This window comes from Kryptolebias marmoratus, linkage group LG12 (assembly GCF_001649575.2).
Source record: "Kryptolebias marmoratus isolate JLee-2015 linkage group LG12, ASM164957v2, whole genome shotgun sequence".
NCBI lineage: Eukaryota > Metazoa > Chordata > Actinopteri > Cyprinodontiformes > Rivulidae > Kryptolebias > Kryptolebias marmoratus.
The window spans coordinates 22894395-22914804 of NC_051441.1; the positions used below are offsets into that span (position 1 = coordinate 22894395).

General features: G+C 39.2%; 1 protein-coding gene across 1 annotated transcript in view; it reads left to right on the top strand.

Annotated features, from left to right (window-relative positions):
* smg1 (SMG1 nonsense mediated mRNA decay associated PI3K related kinase) overlaps positions 1–20410 on the top strand; it is a 125646-nt gene that overhangs the window by 3549 nt on the left and 101687 nt on the right. The window contains exons 3-15 of the mRNA XM_037978496.1: positions 1675–1800; positions 2034–2106; positions 9960–10057; positions 10265–10438; positions 11693–11914; positions 12184–12285; positions 14598–14888; positions 16131–16261; positions 17271–17432; positions 18592–18710; positions 18811–18898; positions 19539–19640; positions 19727–19867. Coding sequence (XP_037834424.1) covers positions 1675–1800; positions 2034–2106; positions 9960–10057; positions 10265–10438; positions 11693–11914; positions 12184–12285; positions 14598–14888; positions 16131–16261; positions 17271–17432; positions 18592–18710; positions 18811–18898; positions 19539–19640; positions 19727–19867 — 1829 coding nt within the window. The remainder of the gene's footprint in view (positions 1–1674; positions 1801–2033; positions 2107–9959; positions 10058–10264; positions 10439–11692; positions 11915–12183; positions 12286–14597; positions 14889–16130; positions 16262–17270; positions 17433–18591; positions 18711–18810; positions 18899–19538; positions 19641–19726; positions 19868–20410) is intronic.

The window sequence follows — 20410 nt, forward strand, 5'->3', positions numbered from 1 at the left end:
GTTTTTCTTTGATTTGATTTCACCAAACATTTAAGTGATCTCAGATCACGATCATTCAGGATTTTTTTTCCAGCCACATTTCTTCCTCAAAGACAATGGGTCTCCACTATCCTTCCAGTTTTTAATAATGTGTTGGACCCAGTTTTAGTAGTTTCTGCAGTCTCCTTAGATGTTTTCTCTGCTTGATGCCAATGATTTTCTCAGATCTTCTCAAACAGACTGACATCTTTTCCACGACCACAGGATGTCTTTCAACATGGTTGTTTAAGAAATGAGAAGCAGCTCATTGCACCAGTTGGGGTTAAATAACTTGTTCCCAGCTGAAACATAACTGCTCATGCAGTAATTATGTAATAGGAGGCTCATACCTATTTGCTTAGTTAAATCCAGGGGGTGACTTTTTTTTTGGCCAGGCAGTGTATTCTGGCCTTTGGGGTTGGCTTTTGGTGAAACAGCTAATGAGAGACCAACACATACAGCTCTTTATTCAAACATTGTCTGGTTGATAAAGAAACCTAATGAAAATAAAAAACAAAACTTAAAGCTAATCTAATATTATGCTTAAAGCCAGTTCTCTCATCCACTGTTAGCAATTAATTTAAAAACAAAACATTCACAGTTGGTGAAGGAAAATGATTGTAATTAAAAAGTCCACGAAAAAGCATTTATATAAGCATAAAAAATTAATAGTTACCATTTCTTTCACCACATTATGTCTTCTTATTTTTTTGAAAAGTCTTGGTGGCTTGAAGCATCTTAGTAAAGCCTTTAAATGTTTTTTCTGCTCAGCCTTTGTCCTATGAGTCAGCCAGACTGTTTTTTTATTAAAACGGTGATAAGAAGCCAAGGTTCCAGTTTGTAGTTCTCTGCAATGTACACAGAGGCTGTTTTTGGTTAAAGTGAGATAAATGTTTTTATGATGTCCAAATGAATATTGATTAAAAATGACTGATATGGTACGCTAAAAAGTTAACCACCTTCAGAAAGATGAGATTTTAAACTGTAAAGTAGGTGGTGGACATTAAGGTTAAAGGTTACATTTAAATAAGTCAGACAGAGAACTAAATTCATTTAAACTCTGCTGGCTGTAAACAAGCAGCTGGTGTTAAGTAAAGCAGATAGTTTGGAGTTTGAAATGTTTGTTGCATAGAAAATTATTTATTAATAAAATTTATCTAAATATTCTTAATAAATACTGAGTAAAAGCATTTTCTCTAAAAACAATGGACCAACAAAAGAGTCACTGAGCTAGCATTGTCTTCAACATTTTTAGAGTCATTAGGCTGCCAATCATTTCTAATCAGTAAGCAACTAACTTCTGCATCATGCACTAAGTAAAACAAACATCTATATGGAGTCCTGCTGTGGCCTCCTTTTTGTGTGTTCACTGACGGGAAAAATGTCCGATTTTTGGGTGTTGACCATCTAATTTGCTGGTCAGGGTTGAAAATCATCCACTTCCTATCACAAGCTGATCCATCTCTATCACAAATGCCATCTTGGTGATCACACCAAAAGTTCTGATTGCCAACATATTTGGGAACCACTTTCAGTATCTGTAATATGTTAATCTTCAATTTTAGCATCTTTCTTGTTGAAATGTTCTACTTTCTTTTTATCATCAGTTGCATTCTAAAAAATATGTATGTAAGCTGATGTCACTTTGCATTTCAGCTGGTGATGAGCAACCTGCAGTCTATTTTGGAGAATGTGGACACACCAGAGTTGCTTTGTCAGAGTGTGAAGTGTATTCTCCAGGTGTCTCGCTGCTACCCTCATGTCTTCAGCACCAACTTCAGGGTAAGTGTTTCATCAGGTAGTGTTTCATCAGTGAGACATGAAAGTCACCGAAAATCAGTGAAAACATCTTGGCTAGTGCTGATCTGTCTTTTTTTTTCCTTGTCCTGTTATGGCATTTCAGGCATACCATGTAGAGATAATGGCTGCCTAAGTGTGCCAGAACAGATTGGCTGTACAAAAAGGATATCTCAAGATGAAAACCTAACTGCATGATATGTCCTCTTTCTCCACAGGACACCGTGGACATTTTGGTGGGCTGGCACATTGACCACACACAAAAGCAGTCACTCACCCAGCAAGTTTCAGGTCAGTTTGAATTATTATTGACACTAAGGGGCTGTTCAGAGTTGTAACAAAAGCATTTTAAATCCATTTGGATGATTTGACTGCAAGTGGTCAGCTCTGAAATTCATACCTTGCAGTAACTATGTAAACAAATTGTGATCAGATGCTGTATGCAAATACACACACTGACATTATGACATGACATCAGCAGGGCTGCTGTTTCTGTAAAAATGACAATACATCCAGACATCTGAAGTGTGTTATTGTGACAGTTCAGAGCCATTTGAATCATACATTCGGAGAGTTGGCTCTTGATGAGCTTAATTCCTTAACAGATGGGATGTTAGATAAATGGAGGCATCAGTGTCTTCACAGATTTTACCATCACAGTGATGGTGTGCTGACAGCTGTCAGCTGCTTTAGTTTCACTGTGAATATCCCATCAGTGCTGTGTTTAAATATAATGACACTGTTCTGTGATTACCAGCACATTCTAGTTTACAGGGACCACAGCAGGTCCAAAAACAATCAGAACAAATTCACCCATACAGCATTTTGTTGGATTTTGTATAATAAAATCCCAACAAAATGGACATTTACACTGAGAAGGCTTATGATAAAGGATTCATAAAACTTTTAGCTAAAAAAACTAACAAAAACGAAAAGCAACCAACTTATTTTCAGAATATTCACAGGAAACGCTGTTTTTTTTTATCTGAAGTCAGCCAACAGCTTAGAAGAAGAGAAAAATCAAAGTTAAAATTGTTGTTTTAACTGTCAGTGCTGACAGTAAAATGCAAAATTCATAAAAAATGAAGAATTTCTCCAAGAAATCTGAAAAAAAAATCACAGATGACTTACTCTTGCTCAGGTGTGAACCTAAATTTTTACAAATTATTTGAGTTGGGAAAAAAAGTGCTTACAAACATTTGGAATTCTCAAACATGCAAATAATTTTACTGATCCAAGAGCAAAATTTTAATCCTTCGCAGGAATAGTCTAAAGAAGAGGCCTGCTGATTTTTGTGGTGATTAATATAACAGTTGTAGAGATAAAATATTTAGCCATTTTCCAATTGTGTTTTGTTTGAACTAAAATCACAACGGTTCTTTGCTCATAGGCCACACTCATCTTCGCCAGTCATTGAAACAAATCAGTGTCCTTCTCAACATGTCTTTGATTTGGTTTTCATTCAGTTTGGTCCAAATCCTAGCTGCCATGTCCTCATTGTAAGGAGGAGCCATTGTAGAATTGCCCTGTATGGGATTTTAAATTTACAGTTTAGCCAAAAAATAACTTGTTTGTCAGAAAATTCTGAAAATATTCACTGATGACTGCCTAAGTGTTGTATACATGCACAATTTAAAAAAAATGATTACAATTTTTAAAACATATATTTTATTGCTTGTATTGCATTTAATTGAAAAAAATATTGCTAATAATTTTCATCATAAACCTACTTTAACATCCAGTGGACATGCACATGATGTAGGCTAGTCTACTGCCGTCATGTTGCTTACCAAACCTGCTTTGATTGAACACAGTACTTACATGTTTTTTCTGTCAATTAAAAACTGGACTTAATACATGTCCATCGATATACTTCAGAACTATACCAGCTGAGATTGTTCTCAGACAGTCTGAGAGGAGACACTGAAACAGGAAGCAAAAGCAGGCTAGGTTGTGCTGCCCCACATCAACCCGCAGTCTAGGTGTCTTTCTGACAAACATCAGCTCACTTGTTAAGAAGCTGGACGATATACAGCTACAGATCTCCAACTACCAGAGGAATAAATGCACCATTGTGCTAACAAAGACCTGGCTAAACAAAAACATTCAATGCATAGCCTGCAGGTTGCATCACGTTTCAAACTGACCATACATCGGAGTCTGGCAAGAAACTGAGCGGGGAGTATGCAACAGTGACCAGACAAGCTATCTTTTTGTTATTATGGGGGATATTAGTCATTCCATTCTTAAGACTGTTTTACTCAAGTTTTATAAAAGCATCAGTGGAAATAGGACACTGAATCAGGTGTATACCAATATCCCTGCAGCCTACAAGACCCACCTGTGTCCTCATGTGGGTCAGTCCAGTCACTTCTCGTTGGTTTTGATGCCAGTATACAAAACCTCTGGCCAGAGGATGCTACAGCGTCATTACAGGACTGCTTTGGGGACACCATGTGAGAGCTATTCAAAGATTCCAACTTAGAGCAATATATGTCAACAGTGTTATCATACATCAAATTCTGCATTTCCATGGTAACAAGAGAGAAAAGTGTTTCCAAGGCAGAAGCCGTGGTTCAGTAGCGATGTACAGGCACTGCTATCCTTGGATCTAAAAAAAACAACATACCTACAGGAAAGCCGTGGTTGCTCCGCGCAAAGACATCAAAACTGCTAAAATGCAGTATGAGGAGCAAGTTAAGAACAACTTAAGAGAAAATAGTAGTTCAGACGTGGTGTGGCATTAGGGTAATAATGGATTACAAACAACACCATACTATTCATGTGACTGATTCCTGTTTGCCAGATCAGCTTAACTTCTTTGCTCACTTTGAGGTCATCTCGAATGAAAGCCCAGCCTTCATCACATACCCAGCATCTTAGTGTGTCCAGTCTGTCACACTCCAGTCCTATCAGGTGAAGCAACTTCTGAGTAGGATTTAAACTAAAAAGCCATCAGAGCCCAATGGGGTCCCCAGTTAGGTCCTAAAGGAATGTGCCAACCAGCTTGCGGATGTGCTCACTAACATATTTAACATTTCTCTCTAACAAGTCACTATTCCTACTTGTCTTAAAACAGAGCCATCATTACAGTGTCGAAGTCCTCAGCACCAAAAGGCCCAGGGGTCTCATTTAAAAGAGACTGCATACGATTCATACGAAAAGTGTGCATATGCCCAAAAGGCGAAAATGGTGTACGCCAAAAAAATTCAGGTTTATAAAACTGTGCGTGCGTACACCCACAAGCAATTTTGCGTTATAAATCACATCTGTACCTTAAAGTTTGCATACAAGGTCTGACGTCAAGTTCTGCCCTCCACACACCCACGTTCAACCATAAATGGTCAATGCAAAGTACCTCATGAATGTGAAGGTGTATTCAAATGAGCCAGCTGATCAATGTTATTTCATGGTTACCAATGGCAACCACGGAGAAAATAGTGAAGAAACTAAATTTCACTGAGGCAGAAATTGATGTGCTGGTGAATGAGCTGGAAAACAGAAAAAATATCATTTTTAGGAGCCACAGTAGTGGCGTTACAAACAAAAAGAAACATTGTGAGTGGCAGCACGTCGTTCCCACTGTTAATTCAGTGAGTTGGACAGAGTGAACCATGGCTAAGGTGGAGGAAAAAGTGGTAGGATTTTGGAGTGGAGGCAAAAAAGCGACTAACCGGCCACTGCCAGAGCCTGTCAGCCAGAGGTGGGGGTAATGGCATACCTGAACTGATACCTTTTGAAAGAAGGATGGCAGGTGTTGTGCTGAAAACTGATGGTCTGCTAAAAAAACTCCCCGCGAGGGAGCGTGCACGGATGTGAGAGCGGTATTAAAGTGCACCTCCTCTGCGCTCTGGGGGTTTGGAAAGGAGGTTAGGAGGCAGCGCCTGAAGGGGTAGCCACTGTCCCCTCATGTGTTAATCTGTGGTACACATCAGAAGAGCAATGTGATGGGGAGAAAACGTATGGCTCACCAGCAGAAGAATAAACAATACTGATGTTTTGAAAGCCTATGATAAAGTCGATCTAAGATTAAAATTTGAATATGGAGTGACATTAAATATCTGAGAGGAATCATGATGCAGTGTGGCTTCAATTTCCCACTTCACCATCTGTGTCACCAGTTTCCTCTGTCTCCAAAACAAGCGTATATGGTACGCATGGCTTTGAGTTTGCATGAGGGACCGCACATTTTCCCGTCAAGTTTGTTTTATAGATCACAAATTTTGCGTGGAAAGTGACGTACGCAAATTTCAGGCCCCGTTTTGTGCGTACGCCAGTTTTATAATTGAGACCCCAGATGACTACCGACCAGTGGTTTTAACTCCAGTCATAATTAAATGTTTCCAGAGACTGATAATGGACCATATTAAACCCTGCATTTCTTCTGATCTGGACCAATATCAGTTTGCATTAAAAACCAATAGATCCACAGAAGATGCAGTTTTGCTGGCTCTACATACAGCTCTCAATTATTTGTAGCATCTCAACACCTGCATCCAGATTTTATTTGTTGATTTTAGCTCAGCTTTTAATTCTATAATTCTAAAAAAAACTGTTTATAAAACTACTGACACTGGGGATGGGAACTAACTTGATTAAAGATTCCTTGTTTACTCATGACTGCATCGCTACTCACAGTTCCAACACTTTGTTCAAGTTTGCAGATGATACAACCCTCTTGAGACTGATCACTAATAACAATGAGAAAGTCCATTCACTGTCAGACTGGTGCAAGAACAATGACTTGATCCTGAACACAAAACAAACAATCAAAAGAAAAAAAAAACTGATGAAAGAATTGTCATGGATTTAAGGGAAAACGAGGATAAACCAGCCAGCTTTAATGATGAGGAGGTGGAGAGGGTTACAAGTTTCAAGTTTCCCATCTAAAAAAGAAGACTAACAAAGGCTGTTCTTTTTGAGGACTCTTCAAGTACTACAGGATTTCCAAAGAGCTGCTCATGAACTTCTTCTGCTGTCATAGAATCCCCCATGACATACTGCTGTACAGTGTCGTATTCCACTTCCACTTCCACTGTTACAGACAGGAAGAGTCTGCAGCGAGTGGTGTTAACTCAGCACAGCAAATCATCAGATCTCCTCTCCCAAGGCTAGTGGATATCCAGTCATCTTGTCTGAAGAGTTGCACAAGGAATATTTTAAGGGACCTAACTGATGCAGGATAGGCATTGTTTTTTAATCTCCCTTCAAGCTCCTCAGCTATTACATGCCCTGTCTGTGATGTGTAGACTGCCCTGGTATGCAGGATGTTCTCCTTCATGGTACCCTCTCTCACAAAGTGAACTGAAACAGTCAAGTAATGGTCTTGTGCCACACTGGTCCACCCATCCGCAGTCACAGCCACGTCTCTGACGTCTTGCAATTCTCTCTTGACATTTCCCTTCTCTACTGCATACCATGCCGGTATGAGTGTATTTGACAGCATGTCTCTGCTGGGGGACTGATATCTGGGGTTTAGGGCTCTTATCATCTCCCTAATTGACATTAGAACACAAAACATCTACAATAACATGGTTGTGTTATTACTCCTCAAAAACTAGAGATAAAGGCTTAACTGGTCAACAATATCCTTTACAGCTTACTTACTTCCACCATGGAGCCCCCACTGTAGAAAAAGGTAGCTAACCTTTAACAACAAAGTTTGTGACTGCCCCGTGGCACTCATCTTGTTTTTCTTTTGTCATTTTTCCTTTTTCTGCAAGTGTGAATGGATTTACACTGACTGGCCTTGTCCTCCTCACATCAGGGTCAGAGGCTACTGTGAGGAGAACAAACATAACAGTGAACATTAGGTGAGCTGTTTAACCAGCCAACCGAATGGATGAGGATACATTTTTACAAGCTAAGCTTTATCTTTAGTTAGCTTTTGATTTAGCTAGCTACATAGCCATAAAATAAAGCTACACACTAATATCTTAAAAATAGCTTTACATGGATCCTGGTCCCGCGCAATACACAGTAACGTCAACAAACGTAAACTTACCGGTTGAAATCCCAGACACAGCACCGTGCTCGATGCTCTCGGATGAAGCGGAGTCCGGTGTTGATTTTGAATCAAGCCGCTCAGGTTCTGTAACGCCCACAGGCTGACTTAAATGCTGAAAGGAGAATGGCTGCAGTCCGCTCTTCTTGCAGTCAAACATGGAGCAACTGTCCGCTCTTAAATTGATTCCGTGCACAGTCAGGTGCTTCATCAAATTAGTTGTGTTGCCAGCCTTAGCAAAAATGTCTTTTTGCATATATTGCATCGCGCACTATTGGCATCAATCTTTATAAAATGGAGCCACACTTTTGATCTCAGCAGGATTTTTTTTAAGTGGTTCGAAGACACGCAACTACTTACACAAACACATGCAAACCCCTGTATGTGGGTGTAACTGCCTATGTATTTTTCCTGTGTGCCGCAACCATGTGTAACGTTACAGCCAATCACCAAAACTTGGCACCGGAAGACGAGGCATATTTTGATAGTCAGTACTACCAAAGCGTTTTGGTTGGTACCATAAAAGTAAGTCCAGTACCCAGCCCTAGTGTTAGGATCCTCAAAGCGGGCGTAGAACCCGTTGAGTGCATCTGGCAATGAGGGGTCCTTTGGGTATTGTGCATCCCTGATGTTGTAGTCCGTGATGCACTTGATGCCCTTCCACATGCTCCAGGGTTGTTAGTAGGGAAGTAATCTTGAATTTTCTGGGCGTATGTGGCTTTGGCCAACCCAATGCCTGCAGTCAGTTCTTTTCTCGCTTCTCTGAGTGCTGATGCCTCACCTGTCCTGAACACAGCGTCCCTAGCTTTTAGCTCTCACCTCACCATTCAGCCAGGGTTTCTGGTTCAGATGGAGATGTGGTCGGAGAGACCAAGATGGGGTGAGGAAGAGCTCTGTATGCACCGTGAATGTTAGTGTACACACAGTCTAGAGCCGGGGTCTCCAATCTCGGTCCTCGAGGGCCACTATCCTGCATGTTTTACTTGTTTCCCTGCTCCAACACACCTGATTCAGTGGTTTAATTACCTCTTCATGTTCTGCAGAAGCCTGCTAATCACCCATTGATTCAAATCAGGTGTGTTGGTGCAGAGAAACAAGTAAAACGTGCTGGATGGTGGCCCTCAAAGACCAGGAATGGAGACCACTGGTCTAGAGTGTTGTCTCCCCATGTGGGAAAGATGATATGTTGGTAAAAACTGGGCAGTGTCTGTCAGTTTTATCTGATTAAAGTCCCTTGCAACCACGTAAAACACCTCCAGGTGCTTTATCTGCAGTGAGCTAATGATGTCATACAGCTCTTTTCAAGCTTCGTTTGCATTAGCACCCGGTGGAATGTAAACAATGGTGACGAACACCGCAGTAAACTCCCGTGGCAGATAGTACTGCCGACATTTCACAAGTCATGAGTTCTCGCCTCAGAGCAGGAGCTTTTTGCCAGTCCACAGTTTGTACACCAACCTTCATTCATGTACATACAGAGTCCTCCTCCCCGTCTTTTCCCCCGGTCAGTGGTCGTGGTCCGCTTGGAACAGCTGATGGCCGTTGATTGGGTAGGCTGAGATGGGCATGTTGTTGTTAAACCAGGTTTCTGTTAGACAAAAAACAGCACAGTTCTTCATCTCTGTAGAGACTCTCAGCCTCAGACGTAACAAGTCCACTTTGTTATTGAGTGAGCGGACATTGGCCAGAAAGTGAGTCAGAATCGGTGGTCTTATAGCCTTTAACTTGGCCAACGCGCCCACCCACTTTCCCCTCTTCTGTTTTCGGGCACAACGTTTCCTTTTGATCATTGCTCCCCGCATTCTGCTGCGCCAGTCTGTTGTCCTCAGGAGCCGCTGTCTGCCGAGTGCAGATTTCAGCATTGGTGATGTACTAATAACCAAACTGTCTCTGATGACCATCAGTTCGGTTGAGCTGTACTTCAATTTAGCACTGAACTAATGCCTAAATCTGCATCATAGCTATTAAATTAATTAAAATAAGGCTTAATCCTAGGAGCTTGAGAAGCTGCTGCACCTCTGTTCACCGCAATAGCAACACAACATAGCAACACTTAAAGAACATTTATCAAAAACTTGTATGAACATGACAGTCCAATGGTTTTCCTGTCTGTGTCATTAGTCTCCTCCTTTGTGTTTAGGTTGGTTACAGAGTCTGGAACAGTTCTGGGTGGCAGATCTGACCTTCTCCACCACGCTGCTGGGGCAGTTCTTGGAAGATATGGAGGCATATGCAGAGGTGACCTCAGCCATTCTGTAAAACTATTTCAATTCTTGTTGTATTGCAGGCTTTCCAGATTTATCAAAACGTCCAGCAAAACTGAAACAATCAAATATCTTGATGGGATTTTGACACAAATTTTCTAAAGAGTATTAAGAATTTTCAGTGTATGTCTTTTTGACCTGATAATGGATTTTTTATGACTTTACTGAGTGTTCTGTTTAGGATCTGAGTCATGTGATGTCAGGTGAAGTGTTGGATGAAGACATCCCTCCACCCTCAGTGTCACTGCCCAAATTAGCAGCTCTGTTAAGAGTTTTCAGTACAGTGGTCCGCAGCATTGGAGAGCGATTCAGCCCTTTAAGAGGACCACCCATCACTGAAGTCTACGTCACTGATGTAAGATCCACACCTAAGAGAACCTGCTTAATGACTATTATTAGATAGGTTGCAAAGTAGATCCTTTGTCTCACTGAGGAGGAGTACTAATGTATTTGATTGTAAAGGAATCTCCTATGGGCTCACAATCAACATGTTGACAGACACTGTTGTTCCCTGAAGGAGAGGAATGAGCTACAACACAAAGTAAGGGATATCACCCCCTTACATGTCCTGGCTCAAGACATCTCCAACCTGCCTTCAGGCATATGACTTGATGACAACAAATGACAGGCTCTGCTTACACTTATTTATGTTTGTTAACACCTTCATTCTTCAGTTTGATAGGAGCTCTTCACCGAGCCCAGCTGTGCAGTGGGGCAGCCAGATGTTGTACCTCGTTCCTCTCCTTCAAACTGAATAGGAGTCACATACACAACACTACAATCCCTTTCACTCTGTACAACACGTGAAGTATGGGACATTTATAAACGTCATGCAAATCAGCCATCAAACCTGGGTTAAATACAGCAGACTAGTGTGGCACCTTAGACCCCATCCTAAAGAATAGTGTGAATAGTTCACATTTTATTTACAATAGTTAAGATCAAGACATTTTTTTATTGTTAACAGAAATATTGAGATAATTTTTAAATTTAACACCAAGATGTCAGCAGGTTATTTTAAAATAGTGATTAAAAAAAACAGAGTGTAGAGGATATTATGGACATAATTCACCATGACAAACTTGTTTAAACAGCACTGTAGGCAGTTCTTTACATAAATATGTGCTGTTCGCTGGGATCTGAGGTTTACCATTTAGGAGAATGTTTGTTTGGCCGCCTGTTACTTTAGAGATGAGGTGTGGTAGACATGCCATGACCGACTGTGATGTTTGTCCCCCCCCCCCCAAAAAAAAGTACAGTCAACAAGCAGTTTTTTTTAAATGATCGTAAAACTTTAGGAGGAGCAAAAAATGCTCTGTCTGTTATCTTGTTTTTGGATATTTACACCATAATGAAAGAAAAATTTAGTAGATTGACTTTTAAACATCATGGTATACCATGAAACTAGTAACTGACCACTGCCTACAGCTCATTCTGCTAGTTTTTGCTCATAGATGTTCCTGACTTACTTTAAAAAGGATTAAAGGACAGGTTTATAAATTATGCTTAAGTAAGGTATTCCAAGCCTGATTTTACTAAAATGATAATTTGTTATTACACACTAGTGATTGCAAAATTGTAGTTAAATCACTCTGTTTTGTGTCCGAAGGTTCTAAACCGAGTTCTGGCTTGTGTGACAGCCGCAAAGCAAGTCCAGTTCTCAGAGGTGGTTCTGACAGCGGGGAATGAGTGTGTTGGGGTGTTGCTCGCAAGCGTGGAGCCCTGTGGTCAGCTGATGGAAGCTGTCCTTGCCTATGGCCTGGACCAACTAGACTGCTGCCAGACCTGCGGCTCTGATTACAGTCTCGCAGTGCTCAGTCTTCTCACTTTGGTATGATCACTTTTAGGGTTCATATTGTGCCAGCAGACTTCTTTCTTTACCATTCTGTAGTGTCTCTCACCTTGAACTGAAAGTGTGTCGTGTTTATTTAGTTAAACACCCCCACCCCGGCACCTACATTTGACAAACTAGTAAAAGACAAACGTGTTAAAAACAAAACAAAACATGTAGCAGATGTGTGTACACATGTATGTATGTGTTTTACTGCTTTGATCAGTCCTGTGTAAAAGATTTTGTTGAAGTTCTCGATGTCTTTTCAGATTGTGGATCAAGTAAACACAAAGCTGCCCGTGTCTTTTGTTGACAAGCTGCTGGCGCCTGACTCCCAGCTTCTGAATCTACGCTTCCATCCAGAGAAGGAGGTGTGTTTTTTATTAGAACATAAGATTAAAAGTGTGGAAGTTTGTTAGATTTTCTAAATATATTTTACTATGGGATAGACATTTCAACTAGAGGTAATACCCAAAGGTTAAAATCACAAGCATTAATCTGCTGCTGTATAACAGCCTCTACTTGACATTAGTCTATTAAAAAACAGTCATTAAGATTTTTTTTAATTCTGAAGTGTTAACTACTGCTATCTAGTTTTTGTGTTCTATGCTTTTCATATTGTTTGAAGCATACAGATAATGAAGTATTATTATTTCAGTAAAGATTAATCTCACTCAGATAATATTCTGATATCATATGCATTTTTGACAAGATGTCCCTGAAAAGTTTAAAGGTAATTCGTGAATATGGCTTTTAGCTTTTAATTCACTTTTATCAAAGTTAATTTGGTCTTTATGCACTAAGTCTAAGGTAAAAATGTGTCTTCATGTGAAAAATGTACTCAGATATTTGTGTACTTGAATCTTGAAAATTGTGGACTTTGAAACCTAGATTGTCAGGGTTTCCCCCAGAAAAGGCTAAGCCCGGTGGTGGGTGGCCGTTCGCCGGCCGATCGCTGGCCGATCGCTGGCCGATCGCTGGCCGATCGCTGGCCAACTGATTTAGTAAAAAAAAGATTAAAGTTGACAGAAAGCTGAAATATGGCTATTTATTATGTGATATGTGTGCCAAATATTTATACAACTACAGTTTTACAAAAAGGCACTTTTGAAAGACTTTTTTAAACAAAAATACAATTAAAATAAATACTAATTGTTTGCACCTAATTTGAATCCTAATTTAAGTGACATTTACAAACAAATTAAATGAACATAAATGAAAAAGTGCAAACAAAGCACCAACACACGTCTCACTTCCAGGCCAAAGAATAACAACAGAGAACTCTGAGAAACAGACAGATGCTGTACTGTACTGTGCTTTTTGTGGCACAGGCTGCATGTTGGATCACTACATGGAACAACAAAACATCTAATGCTGAATTTAATAGCATCATTTTACTGGTAAACAAGGATAAATTAGCACGTCTCATATTAATATTTTCACTACAAAACATGCTTACCATATTCGGTCTTGTAAAGCCACCCTCTGAATTTCTGCTCAACTAACCATTGTGGTCCATAAACACTCCTTTTTATTGGCTGCAGCAGCAATATCCTTCTGTGAGTTTTGAGCCGTTTGATTATCTCTGTGCTCTCATAGAGGGATCATATAAATGCTGATACAGGTGAACCAGCTCCACTAGGGCAGCAAAATCTGCCAGGCTTATAACACACTGGGGCAAACCCTGGTCTAATTATAATGTCTTGATGAATTTAACTACAGCAGCTACAGTACAGTCCATACTACTTTGCTGATACTCTTGAAGTGGCAGCAAGATTACCTTTAACAAAAATTTTTCGACATTTGAAAATCAATTCAAAATTTCACTTGACATGCATCTAAAAACAGATTTTACCTCACACACACACCTATAGGATATTAAGATGTGTTTTGAAACTGGTTCTCAGCTGGTCTGGCTTTAGGAGCCATCATCATTCCTAATAACAAGTTGTGACCTCAAAAGAAGTTCAGTTTCTCAAATTTATTGAACGAAAGATGATGCTGTCTGAACCTGAGTTGGAATCGAATATCCCAGTATTGCCAACACACACATACAAAAAACAAGTTTAACGAAAAACTAAAACGAGCAGCAAGTGGCAGTCTTAGACAGGAAGTATTCATTTTTTTTAAATACTCAATGCTTTCCCACACATTTCCTCTATGTAATAGAAAACGTTCAACTTCTGAGTAGTAATTTCAAAAAGACTCAAAATGTAGCTTAAGATTAACCCATTAAAATGTATAACAAACAGTGTCTTATTAAAATGATTTAATTACCTATTCAAACAATAACCATAAGGCTGACACAACCAGAGTGTTGGATTTTTTTCTTCAGGATTTTTTGCCCAGGTAGGCCCGTAACCCACTGAAAAAGGGTCCACAACCCACTAATTGAGAATCGCTGCTTTAAAGGGCAGAGCAAAGCCCTATACTTTGTTGGACCAGTGTCATTTTTAATTAAGAAAAACAAGCCCAGATCTAAAACTACTTTAAATGGTAAAGTATCAAGTACATGGTGGTTTGGTCAGGGAGTGGCTAAATATGGTACTGTTTGAGTTTGGGTTCGTAGAAATGAAGGTATCTGGATCTACATGTACATTTGTAAATATGTTTTTATAGAGTGCACATGTTAGAAAGAATTTATCTAAAGATCTTCTTTGCATTGTTTCTGTGTATTGCACAGGTGATGTCCGCTGTACATGGTGTATATCATGCACTGCTGAGCCTCAAAAACATTCCCACACTGGAGGCAGCTTATAAAATAGTTTTAGGTGAAATGGCATGTGCTCTTTCCAGCCTGATTGGGAACTTAGAGCCTAGTGGTAGAACCCCAGCTCCTGGTAGTCCCTGTGCCAATATTCAGCACCCTGCTTTTGCATCTCTTACCCTTCCTGTGGAAAAGGCCGAGTTCATCCTCATCTTCAACCTCAGCACTCTTACCACCATCGGAAACACCAAGAATTCTCTCATTGGGGTGAGCCATTGTGTTTTTACCTGGACTGTTTTATACCAATTGATAACACTTTTGATTTACAGTGAAGACCTAGCATTCCTTGAAGGAATGCCTTTCATCTTTCAGGCAAGCGGTGTAAACTAAGATCATCTTGTGTTGGGATATGGAGTTATAGCTGTTTTTGTCAAACCTTGAAAATAAACTATGCATTATATATTATACGTAATTTTATGTGATACTGCACGATATTACCCTCAGCAGTATGTGTTATAAATGACTCTCCACTACTACCGCAGTTTTAGTATTTGTAAAAGTGAGTTATAGCCATTTTGTATTGGCTAAAGTCGATTAGCTCTGGCGTCAATCTTGAATTGGATTGACTCCAAAACTTAATTAGTTCTAGAGATACATCTGTTTAATACTTTATAGGTTTCTTTCAGATCTGTCCATTGGTTCATAAAATACAGATGCAGATGAATTTGTTGGTAACCTTCCACAATTCTATTATGATTCAAAATGTGACTGATGTTGCAATCAGAAAGTGACATCCTTTGCCTTTGGAGTTCAGCTTAAATCATTTTTAATGGTTTCCTTGGCTTTTTTCAACCATCCTCATTATGTATCTGATGAATCTGGGATTACATGTTTTTGGCTACAGTCCCATGAACCTTGCTCTTTTTATGATCTTGTCAGCTGTGGTCAGAGGAACATGAAGCTGCTTAGAGATGGTCTTCTAGCCTTTACCTTTACCATGGGTATCTTCTCCCTGGGCTCCTCAGGCCTTTGCTTTCTCTGCTCCAACCAAACCAAACTACCCAGAGGCTGTTTAGTTCCCTTTAAATAGGCTGATGATGAAAGGCCAAACATTTAGTTTTAAACATAACCGTAATGCAAAAAGTAATAGTCTCTTAAAGGGGAACGGCAAATCTGTCCGAACTGTTTTAGCAGATCTTTGTAAAACACACAACAAATCATTTATTTTCACAATAGATTTTACTCTATCACAAGCTAAAGACATGCATATACAGTATATATTAGACAGTTGTTTTAGCTGAATTACTTTTTATGAGAAATTAATTTGTTGAGCTGTAAGGGAACCAACTCATTTCTCTGGGTCTGTGTATTTCATTTGGCCTTAGCCAAAATTTACTTAAACAAGCTTAGAACAAAAGGTCTCAATTCACCTACAGAAATGTTTTCACTTACATGACATTTCTAAGTCTGTATGTAAGCCAATACATTTACAAATGTGTTTTCATCTAGATGTGGGCACTGTCTCCTACGGTCTTCACTCTTCTGAGTAACAATCTGATGCTGGTTCACGCAGAGCTGGCTGTCTACTACCCGACCATCCAGTACGCCGTCCTGTACTCCCTGTTTTCACACTGCACCAGGTAATATGCTCATATTTCAATCAACTACAGCGTTAGAATTTCACACACCTGGGAACTTTGTTCACATGAAAATGAAATTGGAACAAACATTTTGATTGTTCAAATCTATTCGAGTAAAACAATTTGGGGTTTTTAGTCACAATACAGCAGTTTTGTCATAAATTCCTAAATGGCTCTAAAGCAGTGAATCACAATATCTGTTTAACTATTGCTACAAAATGCCCTTTGAACACTTCTTACTGAATGCTTCTTATCCACTGACTGATCAAGCTGTTAAAAGCCTACGGTTTTACATCAGAAACCAAGTGTTTCAGAGTGTAGGTTGAACTTAGTTCTCCATTAAAATTTCTTCATTTCAGATGGTTAAAATGAACGTTTTAGAGTTTAGTGAGAACCAATTTATGTGTTGTTTTATACGTTTTAACAAGCTTGTTCTTTTGTGTATTGGACTGGTTAACGTCCAGTCAACTTTGCCTCATTTGTGTTTGTTGCCCAATAAATAGCCATAAGTAGTTCTGCTGGAAGTAAAGAAATCTGGTAAGAGCTGTGCCGAAGCAGCTACTTGCCAAAATTCCAAAATGTCTTCTGTAAATACATGGATGTGCACTGAAAAGTGGGTCTACAAAGTATTGACTCAAAGGGGCTAAATACAACTGCTTTACAAGAAAAAAATTCAAATTCTGTATGAGTTCCTTTCCACTTTAGAAATGAGCTACTTTGTTTTACTTTATCACATGAAATCACAGTAAAATACTTTGAAACTTCTGGTTTTAATGTGGCAAAATTTGGAAAAGTTCAAGAGGTGTGACTTATTTTTCAAGGCACTTTATGGGTAAACATGTACAGTTAACATCAATCAACAAATTGTCTGAGCCACTAAGTGATTTTTTTGTCAGTTCCATCAATTTTGAATAATTCATAAAAATGACATGGAACAAAACTAAAAATGTAGCTGCAGTCGTTTTTGCTGACATCAGTTTCAATCCTATAACCTTTTTTTTTTTCCCAGACATGATCATTTTATCTCATCCAGCTTGTCATCATCATCTCCCTCTCTGTTTGATGGTGCTGTGATCAGCACTGTTACCACGGCGACAAAGAAACATTTTAGCACATTGCTAAACCTCTTGGGAAGTCTGCTGTCAAAGGAGCACCTTTCCTCTGATGCCAGGTTTGCACACAAAGTGAAATGTATAAATCCTGTTTAAAAAAAAAAGTGGAACCACCACGTTTAGAAGATGTTTATTTGGTTGTTCTGATGGAAGTGATTGATCATAGATAGGACTCATAACTACCAGATGAAGGAACGTTTAAAGGAAATACATTTACCGTATTTTCCGGTCTATAAGGTGCACTTAAAAGCCTTCAATTTTCTTACAAAATGACAGTGCACCTTATAATTGGGAGCGCCTTATATATGTAAGAAGTTGTATTGTTTTAGTACGACTACAAAGCTGCACCGCTTGCAGTATTAAGGCTCAGTTAGAGTCACACAGGGCTCTGAGCACAGTGCGGACCTGAGCGAGTGGTGGAGGCGTTTATACTTGACTCTTATGTCGGTGCAGTATTCTTCTGTGAGTTTTGAACCGTTTGATTTCCTTTTTGATCTCTCACAGAGGGATCATATAAATGCTGATACAAGTGAACCAGCACCGCTAGAGCACTGAAATCGTCCATTTTGAATGTAGCGCAGCGCGCACGGTCCATGCAACATTACAAAAATTGGGAGGCAAGGATGCACCTTATATATGACAAAGGTTTGAAAATGGACCTTTCATTGACAGTGCCTCTTATAATCCAGTGCGCTCTATAGTGCAGAAAATACGGTTTGCACATTTCAAAATAAATGGTTAAGAGAGAGAGTGGGAGTGGTCATAGGGACCTGTTACTGCTGATGTGTGGCCCCAAACCCTGTCAGCTAAACCAGTTCAAGATGGTTATTCAGCACAGAGTATGGGGATTCTTTCCAGGAAGGTGGAACAAACATTTACAGCAAGTACAAGCAAAAACAGGAAAATTCTAAAATAGAAACTTAGTAAAGAAAATGTCAGTGTTAACACAAAACTGAAATTAGTGGAACGTGAAACAGGAAATGCACAACAGAAGAGGTGAGAGATAAAAAGACAAACAGGAGTCAGTGTCTGAGGAAACTGTATGGAATCACTGTATTATGTGTTTGTGTAACAGACAATAATGTTATTGTTTTAAAAAACTAGCATGAAATGATATTTTGTCTTCAGCGTTTGAATGAGTTAATTCAGTCTGCTTAACAAAGGTTTCTGACTACATTAAAGTAAAATGTGTCTTATTCATTTCCTTTCATGTGTTAGGAAACTTCTGCTGACCTGGGCTCAGGAAATTTCTTTGCTGATGATGAAATCAGAAACCTACAGCCCCCTGTTCTCCCTGCCCTCCTTTAGCAAGTTCTGCAGGGGCCTGCTACAGAACAGTAAGGGGAACATGTCATTCCAAAAACTGCTCATCTTGCTGATGGTTCTTAGGTTATTATAAAAAAGTTTAAAAATGTTTTCTTCCTTTTTTCTGCTTAGCTTTGCATGAAGATCAAAGTATTTGCCTTAAGACCTGCTATAGCTTACAAGCCCTCTCCACGTCTCTGTCCACAGAACTCCTTCAGAGGTAAGCCTCATGATTGTGTGAATGCTGCGATTGTTGTCCTGATTAGTTTCTTCCATACACTTTTTGGAATTAAGCTCTGCATACTTTGTGCTATTTTTATTATTTATATAACAAAATGTTCAGCACAATAGGAACAGTGTGCTATAACTTTTGTTTTTGTTTTTATCATTGTCAACATGTTTCACTTTAATTAAAATAGAATTCCCCATGGATATACATTAAGATCTCATTCACTTCGTAACATCTTTTCAAATGTGCTTCAGCATACTTTTCTATTTTTCTTATTACACTCCTTTTAGCTACCATTTAGCTACTTTTTGCTTTTACTGTAGCTAATATTCTGTTTATATTTATTTTTTAGTTTTTAGCTAGTCTTGTTAATTATTTGCTGCTGTTTTGTTGATTAGAGCTGTAGCATATGTTTTGCTACTTTTCACAACAGTTTTGACAATTTTAGTACCTCTCTTGCTTTTTTAACTTTAACAACTCAGTTTGAGCAAAATCTTTTAGCACTCAGCATTTATATTTTTATAGAGTAAAATCCTTACAGCTATTTGAACTTATTCTTCTTTGTTTTAATGTAGACAGAAAGTGCTGTAATGAGCATCTTATGACATGCGGCTCACTGGGTGTGTTCCAGGTGTGTGAACGTGTGCAGAGTTCAGCTGGTCCACTCAGCAGTGAAGGTCAGGCAGGCATATGCCAAACTACTCAGGACCATCCCCCTGGATGTGGCTTTGAGGTCAGTCTTTGTGGATTTATTTCAGTCACATGATTTGATGCTGTTTTAGACGTAATTCTACATCTCTGATTTTTGCTTGTTGACAGTAACCACAGTCAGTCTGAGATTAGAGAGATCTCTCTGGCCATTCGTCACCACATGAGCTGTGCACCGAGCAGCACCTTTCACCCTCAGGACTTCAGCGATCTCATCAGCTTCATCTTATACGGAGTCCTGCACCGTGGAGGGTACTGTTAGGCTCACAGAAGAATCACTAACCTTCTTGCCTTCTGTCTTCTCTTTTATGGTGTTTTTTATTTTTATCAACTGCCCTTTGGTGACGGGCAATACTATTTTTGTCCGTTTGTGTGTGTATTTGTCTGTTGTGTTAGTAAAATATTGCAATCAAACTTAGAAAGTAATCTTTGGATATAGATCCATCACTAATTGACGTTTGGAGTCAACCCGGTTCAAGATGGTCAGCACAGCTAATGAACCTTAAGAAACACAAATAATTTTAACTCGGTCATCTTTACAAATATTAACCTAAAATTTTGTACATTAGTACCTGAGATTCATCCACAACATATACTTATTATTATATAAATCTTTTTATTTGTTTTAGACATGTAATAACAACAATTAAACAAACCAAAACAAAATAACAGGTGCTAACATTACATATTTAGTAAAAAGGGAGGAGGAGAAGAGGAAGGGAAGAAGGGGGAGGGGGTGAAAGGACTATGTACTCATGAAGACTGTCTCAAAATACAAAAGAAATGGCTGCCAGG